The sequence below is a fragment of the Otolemur garnettii genome, unplaced genomic scaffold, assembly GCF_000181295.1.
Source record: "Otolemur garnettii isolate 467f Iridium unplaced genomic scaffold, OtoGar3 scaffold00367, whole genome shotgun sequence".
Lineage (NCBI taxonomy): Eukaryota > Metazoa > Chordata > Mammalia > Primates > Galagidae > Otolemur > Otolemur garnettii.
Window position 1 is genome coordinate 35,931 of NW_003852762.1, and position 9,354 is coordinate 45,284.

At 42.1% G+C, this 9,354-nt stretch overlaps 1 protein-coding gene across 1 annotated transcript in view; it reads left to right on the top strand.

Annotated features, from left to right (window-relative positions):
* Window positions 1–2,494: 2,494 nt before the first annotated feature.
* LOC100946492 (disintegrin and metalloproteinase domain-containing protein 32-like) overlaps window positions 2,495–9,354 on the top strand; it is a gene marked incomplete at its 3' end in the record, with an annotated part of 182,841 nt that continues 175,981 nt past the window's right edge. The window contains exon 1 of the mRNA XM_012813948.1: window positions 2,495–2,787. Coding sequence (XP_012669402.1) covers window positions 2,495–2,787 — 293 coding nt within the window. The remainder of the gene's footprint in view (window positions 2,788–9,354) is intronic.

The window sequence follows — 9,354 nt, forward strand, 5'->3', positions numbered from 1 at the left end:
AATCCTTTTGTTTTCAATTTCATTTAATTCTGCTCTAATTTTGGTTATTTCTTTTCTTCTGCTGGGTTTTGGGTTGGAGTGTTCTTCCTTTTCCAGTTGCTTGAGGTATCCCATTAAGTTGTTAACTTCTCTTTCCGTTTTCTTGAGGAAGGCTTGCAGTGCGATAAGTTTTCCTCTTAGGACTGCCTTTGCGGTATCCCAGAGGTTCTGATAACTCGTCTCTTCATTGTTGTTTAATTCCAGGAATTTGGTAATTTCCTTCTTGATCTTGTCTTTGACCCAAGTGTCATTGAGCATAAGGTTATTTAGCTTCCATGATTTTGTTTGAGTCTGCAAGTTCCTATTGTTTCTGAGTTCAACTTTTATTCCGTGGTGCTCTGAGAAGATGCAAGGGATAATTTCTATTTTTTAAAATTTGCTGAGGTTAGACTTATGACCTAGGATGTGATCTATTTTGGAGTATGTTCCATGGGCTGATGAATAAAATGTGTACTCAGTTTTATTAGGGTGAAATGTTCTATAGATGTCCGTTAAGTCCAGATGCTGAATGGTTAGGTTTAAACCTAGAATTTCTTTGCTAAGCTTCTTGTTGGATGATCTGTCCAGCACTGCCAAAGGGGTATTAAAATCTCCGACTATGATGGAGTTGGGAGTAATCAGGTTGCTCATGTCTGTTAAAGTGTCTCTTAAAAATTGGGGTGCGTTCTGATTGGGTGCATAAATATTGATAATTGAAATCTCATCATATTGAGTACTACCCTTAACAAATATAAAGTAACCATCATTGTCCTTGCTCTCTTTTGTTGGTTTAAAACTGATTATATCTGCAAATGGTATTGCAACACCTGCTTTTTTCTGCTTTCCATTAGCCTGGAAAATAGATGACCGTCCCTTCACCCTCAGTCTATGCTTGTCTTTTAAAATAAGGTGCATTTCTTGGATGCAGCAGATATCTGGCTTGAGTTTTTGTATCCAGTCAGCCTGCCTGTGTCTCTTTAGAGGACCGTTTAAGCCATTTATATTGACTGAGACTATTGATAATCCTGGCATAATTTTGGGTGTCGAGTTTTTTGAAGGTTCATTGGACATCTTTGATCCTTTTGTTGCTGTGGAGATTGGAATTTAGTCAAAATTTTCTGGGTGGGTTTATTTATGTGGTGGAGGATTGCGTTGATCCTTATGGAGGATAGGTTTGAGGATATCCTGGAGGGCTGGTTTAGTAATGGCAAATTTCTTCAACATGTGAATATCATTAAAGTATTTAATTTCTCCATCATAAATGAAGCTCAGTTTAGCTGGATAGAGGAGTCTGGGTTGAAAGTTGTTTTGTTTTAGGAGGTTGAAGGTCGGTGACCACCCTCTTCTAGCCTGAAAAGTTTCAGCAGAGATATCTGCAGTCATTCTAATATTCTTCCCCTTATAGGCTAATGTTTTCTTGCGTCTAGCTGCTTTCAGGATTTTCTCTGTCATGTTAACTTTGATGAAGTTGATTATGATATGCCTGGGGGATGTCTTGTTCAGGTGGAGTCGTGCCTGGGTTCTGAAGCTGTCTGCTATCTGAATTTCAGGATCCCTTGGCATGTCTGGAAAGTTCTCTTTCATAATTTCGTTAAGGAGTGCCTCTGTGTTTTGTGAAGCAACTTCGTCACCTTCAGGGATTCCTATAAGTCGAATATTAGTTTTCTTCTGTTTTTTTTCTCCATTTGTCAAAATCTTTGGAAGTCTGGGAACTTCAAAGTCTTTGTCTTCAGTGTCAGAGATCCTATCTTCTGCCTTGTCCATCCTCTGACGGAAGGATTCAACGGTGCTCTTCAAATCTGCAACCTCTTGTTTCAGTGTATCGTAATCCTTGATGATTTTATCTTTGAAATCATTGAATTCCTGGGACAGCTTTTGAATGATTTGAAATTCTAGCTCCCTCTTTTCCTCCAACCTGTTGATCTTATTCCCTATCCAGATTCTGAACTCAATTTCTGACATTTCAGATATCTGTTTATGTAGTGGGGCTTCCATTGTGTCTACCCCATCCTTCTTTGGGGGAGTTAATCTACTCTGGTTATTCTGGGTGCCAGAGTTTTTCCGCTGATTCCGTCCCATGTTGTATTTGCACCTTTCGGAAACTGTCCCTAAAACTGTTCTGCCAGTGGCTTCTTCTAGTTTTCTCCTGTGCACAACCCGGCAAGGCCCCGGGAGGCGGAGCCAGCAGGCGGGGTGATGCAGCCCACCCCTGCAGGAGTCAGTGCTGCCGTCAAGGCCATGGGAGGCAGGCGCAACCTGCCCCTGTGGAGGTCAGTTGTCCTTACTGAGGACCAAAGCCCCAGAGGCAGATGCATGGCTGGCGGGATGGCGCGACCCTCCCAAGCAGGAGCTGCTGGCGACCACAAGCTGGTAAGGCCCCGGGAGGCAGGCACGCGGCTGCATGACCTGCCCCAGCAGAAGTCAGTTGTCCTTGTAGGCCATCAAAGCCTCAGAGGCGGGCCCTGCAGCTGGTGGGATGGCGAGACCCTCTCCTGCAGGAGTTGGCGGTGATCACGCGCTGGGAGGTCCTGAGAGGCAGGCGCACATCTGCTGCGACCTGCCCCAGCAGAAGTCAGCTGCCCTCACAGGCTGTCAAGCCCCAGAGGTGGGCGCGCCACTGGCAGGATGGCGCTACCCTCCCCAGCAGGAGCTGCTGGTGACCGCAGGACGCATCCAACAAGACCCCCGGGAGGTGGGAGCGAGACTGTGCGACCCACTCAGCAGAAGTCAGTTGCCCTCACTGGCCACCAAAGCCCCAGAGGCTGGCCCGTGACTGGCAGGATGGCAGGACCCTCTCAGGCAGAAGCTGGTGGTGATCAAGGGCCATGGGGCCCCAGGAGGCAGGCATGGGGCTACTTGACCTGCCCTAGCAGAAGTCAGTTGCCCTCATAGGCCGCCAAAGCCCTGGAGGCAGGCACGCAGCTGGCGGGACTGTGCGATCCTCCCTGGCAGGAGTCGATGGCAACCGTGGGCCAGGAGGGCTCTGGGAGACGGTGGGGCTCAGTGACCTGACCCAGCAGAAGTCAATCACTGTCAAGGGCCACCAAAGACCCTGAGGTGGACACCTGGTGGGGTGTGTAGCCCTCTGTCCAGCATCAATCCCGGTCACCGGCACCAAGGTCTTGGGAAGTGCAGATAGCAGCAGCTGAGCACAGAATGCGCTGACTGAGGGGGATCGGTCTGCATGCAGAAAGCGTGGATCAAGCAGTTCTCCTGGTGAAGGACTGGGACAGGGGGCTTGGTCTTGCAAGGGTGAGTGGATGCTGTTCTTGGATCTCTTCTCCCTGTCTGCTGGCAAGGGGAGCGAGAGTGGACTGGAAACTCAAAATGGCAGTGCAAATACCAGTTCCACTTTTCTGCCTGGGGGAGGGTGTTCTGAGTCTCAACTGGGTTCCTCCAGGGTGGTAAACTTCCCTGTTAGCAGCTCTCACTCCTGGAGTGAGAGAATATGTCCTCAGTTTATTGGTGGCCTGTAGGAGACTCGAAGGAGTGGTTGAAGAGGAAACAAAGGAAAAGCACACCTTTCTTGGGGGAGGGGATGGGTGCTATTCCTTTGGGGTGATTTATGTACCTGTGGATTGTCCTCTAGGAGTCTCCGCCTGTCTCAGAAGAGGTGTCCTGCCGGTATCACTCTTCTCTCTCAGCTGGGCTCCCAGTTTTCGACTTTGTTGGGGGTTTCTCTGGACTTTATCCTTTCCTCTGAACAGGAGCTTCTGTCGGAGACTAGTGCCTGTCGGCCATCTTGACCACTCCCCCATCTTCTTCTTTAGTGATATAATTTGTTTTGTGATCTAGTATATGGTGTACTCTAGAGAATGTTTCATGTGCTGATAAGAAGAATGTGTATTCTGCAGTAGTTTTATGAAATGTTCTGCAAATGTCTGTAAGGTCCATTTGGTCTAAAGTACAGTTTAAATTCAACATATCTTTTGTTGATTTTCTTAATTATCTGTTCAATGCTAACAGTGGGGTCTTGAAGCCCCACGTATTATTGTATTAGAGTCTATCTCTCTCTTTAGCTCTAATAATATTTGCTTTATATAGCTGGGTGGTTCAGTGTTGGGTTTATGCATATTTACAATCCTTATATCCTCTTGTTGAAATGATCCTTTTAACAGTATATATCATTATATACTGACTTTATTTTTTAATTTGTCTATTTTTGCCTTAATGTCTGTTTTATTTGATATAAATGTGGCTTCTCCTGCTTAATTTGGGTTTCTGTTTTTGTGGAACATCTTTTTCCATCCCTTTACTTTCAGTGTATATCTATATTTGCAGGTGAAGTGAATTTCCTATAGGCTGCATATAGTTGGGTAATTTTTATTTTTTATTTTATTTTATTTTTTCTTTTCTTTTTTTTTTTTTTTTGAGACAGAGCCTCAAGCTCTCCCCCTGGGTAGAGTGCCATGGCATTACAGCTCACAGCAACCTCCAACTCCTGGGCTCAAGCGAGTCTCCTGCCTCCGCCTCCCAAGTAGCTGGGACCACAGGCCCCCGCCACAACACCCGGCTATTTTTTGGTTGCAGCTGTCATTGCTGTTTGGCGGTCCGGGCTGGGGATTTGAACCCGCCACCTTAGGTGTACGTGGCTGGCGCCTTAGCCGGTTGAGCCAAAGGCGCCGAGCCTATTTTATTTTATTTTTTTAGAGACAGAGTCTCACTTTGTTGCCCTCAATAGAGTGCTGTGGCATCACAGCTCACAGCAACCTCCAACTCATGGAGTTAGGCAATTCTCTTGCCTCAGCCTTCTGAGTAGCTGGGACTACAGGCACCTGCCACAACACCCAGCTATTTTCTGTTGCAGTTTGGCTGGGACCAGGTTCGAACCTGCCATGCTTGGTGTATGGGGCTGGCACCCTACTTACTGAGCCACAGGTGCCACCCAAGTTGGGTAATTTTTAAAAATTCAAGAGGCCAGTCTATATTTTTTAAATGGGTAATTTGATTCATTTACATTTAGGGTTACTATGATATATGAGAATTTATTCTTGCCATTTGTTAATTATTTTCTGGCTGTTTATGTATTCTTTTTTTGTTTGTTTTTTGGCCCCTCTTATTTATCACTGTGACTTGGTCTTTTTCTGTAGTGGTATTATTTGAGTTCTTTCTTTTCTAATTTGTATGTCTTCTCTACTAGTGAGTTTTATACTTTTGTGTGTTTTCTTTATGGTGTAGATGTAGGACTCTCTTAAGGATATCTTGTAGGGCCATTATTGGGGTGTTGAATTCCCTCAGGTTTTGCTTGCCTTCATTTTTGAAGGATATCTTTGTTGGCTATAGTATTCCTGGCTCAGAGTTGTTTTCTTGCAACCCTTTGAATATATCATTCCATTCTCTCATGGCTTATAAGGTTTATGCTGAGAAATTCACTGGTACTCTGATGAGGATTCCTTTAAGTGTGATTAGATTCTTTTCTCTTGCTCTTTTTAGAATTCTCTCTTTGTCTTTGACTTTTGACAGTTTTACTATACTGTGTCTCAGAGAAGACCTTTTTGGATTGAATTTACTGGGGGATTTTAGTTTCCTGTTTTAAGATGTCTGTATCTTTTGCATGACTTGGGAGGTTTTCAGCTATTATTTCATTAAGTAGGTTTTCTAAGCCTTTGCCCATTTCTTCTCCTCAAAGCCTCCTAATAATTTGAATAGTAATTGGCTTTACAGTGTCCAACATATGTGGTATCATTTAGACTTTCTGCACTTTTAAAAAATTCTTTGTTTGTTCATGTGTTTCAAAAGACCTGTCTTCAAGTTCAGTGATTCTTTCTTCTGTCTGTTGTTGAAGCTCTTCATTGTATTTTTTATTTAACTTATTTGACTTCTTCAGTTCCAAGATTTCTGTTTGGCTTTTAAAAATGATATCTATTTCTTTGTTTAATTTCTTGTTCAAATTATAAATAATTTTCCTTATTTCTTTGTATTATTCATCTGTGTTCTTTTGTATCTCCCGGAATTTCCTTAAGATTATTGTTTTGAATTCTTTTTCAGGCTTTTTATATATTTTCTTTTATTTGAACTCTGTTACTGGTGAATTACTATGTTCCTTTGGAGTTGTCATGTTTCTTGCCTGCTTCTTATATCTTTACATTGATAACTATGCATCTGGTGTAACAGTTGCTTCTTCTAACTTTATGGATTGGCTTTCATAGGAAAGATTTTTTTCCTATGTGTATCTCTAGTGTTTGTTCATAGGGTGCTTGGGCTTTGATTCTGTGTGGATACAGTAGTGTAGTATCTATATGATTTCTTCAGCTGTAATCAATATCAGTGGTATCTGTGAGTTCCCTAGTGGATTAGTCTTTATTGGAGGCTTTACTGGGGATGGAGATACTGGGTGGGCCAGTTCATAATGATGGCAGTGGTAGGCTGGGTGGATGTGTCCTCAGGCCCCAGGGCAGTGTACATGACACCAGCAGTGGCGGTAGCCATTGTGGGTCAGCCCTTAGGCCCCTTGGGGGGTGCATGTGAACACTAGTGGTTGTGGCAGTGGGCTAGGTTGGCACACATGAATAGCTGGTGGTTACAGGCTGGGTGGGCTGGTGTCTGGGCCCCCAGGAGACAAACATGGGTACCAGTGGTAGTGCTGGGTAGGATGGGCCAATGTCAGTTCATAAAATGCAACCCAATGTTGCATGTGGGTGGTGTTGGCTATTGGGCAGGTTTAGCTTGCCCTTTGCCCCCAAGCAGGCCTATTGAAGGCATGTACTGGCATGTGGTGGCCATACTGCTGGGGTAGCATGGGGTTTCTGTCAATGGCAGCTGCCCCAAGGAGTCAGCTCTCAGGCCATGGGGAGCATGTCTTAGCAGCAGCTTATTACTGTGCTGCACTTCCTGTTCCCCAGGATGTAGGACACTGCATAGGCTAGAGTGCTGGAGACTCAACCACACCACCTGCTGCAGCCCTCTGGGTGGACATGGGGGATGCCAAGTGTACTTTAGGGATGAGGAGATGCAGAGGCTCTTGAGCCTCAGGGCAGGGTATTATCTGGGGAGGCTGGGTTCTCAGGAGGCTATCATGCTTCCTCTGCCTGGGTCAGAGGTAGAAGGTAGACCTAGTGTGAATTCTGGAACTCTCTGGAGCAATTAAGTTGTGTGGAGTTCAGGCAGGTCCTTTGATACTAGATCATTTATGTAACACACAAGTTTACAATAATTGTTCAAGACCATTAATCAACTACACTATTGGGTGACACCTGTGGCTCAGTGGGTAAGCACCAGCCCCATATACTGAGGGTGAAGGGTTTGAACCCAGCCCGGCCAAACTGCAATAAAAAAATAGTTCCAGCTATTTGGGAGGCTGAGGCAAGAGTATTGCCTAAGCCCAGGAGTTGGAATTCATTGTGAGCTGTGGTGCCAAGGCACTTTACCAAGGGCAATAAAGTGAGACTGTCTCTTAAAAAAAAAAAAAATCAACTACACTAATTAAAGATCTACCCCAATTTCTCAATATAACCTGGAAATAAAAGGCATTATATGATAACTCCCATAGTAAAAGCATAATTAAAGGAATTATTATTTTATACACTAATATCTTAATTATTAAGGTTTTGCTTTGAGTAAACAAAATATTCCTCCAGGAACTACTAAGTGTAACTACTTATACATCAAGTTTAGTTTAAAAAACGAATAAGACATTTCAACCTCTGTGTTCAGTTATCACTTTCAGATCAGCCTCACTAAGAACTGTTTTCTCACCAATGCAAAATTTAAAGATAGGATACTGCCCTGCTTCTTCAGTATAAGGATATTTTCTGTGGTATTTCTGCCTTGTATCTAACATATGTTTGTTTTGCTTCTTTCCTCAATGTATTTTTGGTTTTTATTTTTTTTTTGAAAATAAACTTAAAACGTTTTAGAATACTTTTTTTTTTTTAATTGTTGGGGATTCATGGAGGGTACAGAGAACCAGGTTCCACTGATTGCTTTTGTTAGATAAGAACCCTCTTGAATTGTGTCCCACACCTCTTGTTCCCCCACCCCTTCCCTTCTTCCCTTTCTTAGCTCTCCCCATCTCCTAAGCCCCACCATGTACTAGGACCTTAATTGTCCTCATATCAGAATTGAGCACATAGGATTCTTGTTTCTCAATTCTTGTAATGCTTTACTAAGAATAATGTGTTCCACATCCATCCAGGTTAATACAAAGGATGTAAAGTCTCTATCTTTTTAAATGGCTGAATAGTGGAATACTTTTATATTTACAGAAAAATTGCAAAGATATTACAGAGAGTGCCCATATACTGTTTACTTAGTTTCCCCAATGTTAATTTTGATACATTTTATTTGTTAAATACAAGAAATTAATATTAGTACTTTACTAGTAAGTGAACTACTGTATTTGGATTTCACCATTTTTTCCTCCGATGTCCATTTTTTACTCCAGGAAACTATATTGCATGTCTTCCCAGTGTCCTTTGCTATGTTCCTCATTTCTTCCTTATTTTTCATGGCCTTGACAGTTTTGAAGAGTTCCATTAGGTACATTGTATTAAACCCCTCTGTTCAGGTTAGTCTAATATTTTCTCATGATTAGTGATTTTTAGGGAAAATTACTGTAGAAATAATGTACACTTGTCATTACATTATGTTGTGGGTGATTATATTAACTTGATTTATCACTAAATCTCTATGATTTATTTATTTATTACTCTTCTATTGATTTCATTTTTGACTTGATAATAACTGGCCTCATTCTTCTTTGATTTATATAGTATTCTAGCTGAATATTATTTTCAGAGAACCTGGAATGTTATCTTTTTATGTACTTTTTCTTTTTTTTTCTTTTTTTTTTTTTATTAAATAATAGCTGTATACATTAATGCAAACATGTGGTACAGTGTAGTGTTTTCATATACATTTTGAAATACTTTCATCAAGCTGGTTCACATAAATTTCATGTCATTTGCATAGTCATTGTGTCAAAACATTTACATTCTAGTTCTACAAAAGTTCACTTGTAGGATGCCCATTGTCTCTGTTGCTCTTTAACATCGTAATGGAAGTTTTAGACATCGCAGTTAGGGAAGGAAAGGCAATCAAGGGCATCCATATAGGGTCAGAAGAGATTAAATTTTCACTTTTCACAGATGATATGATTGTATATCTGGAAAACACCAGGGACTCAACTAAAAAACTCCCAGAAGTGATCAAGGAATACAGCAGCGTCTCAGGTTACAAAATCAAAACTCATAAATCTGTAGCCTTTGTATATACCAACAGCAGCCAAGCTGAAAAAGCAGTCAAGGACTCTATCCCATTCACAGTAGTGCCAAAGAAGATGAAATATTTGGGAGTCTACCTAACAAAAGATATGAAAGATCTCTATAAAGAGAACTA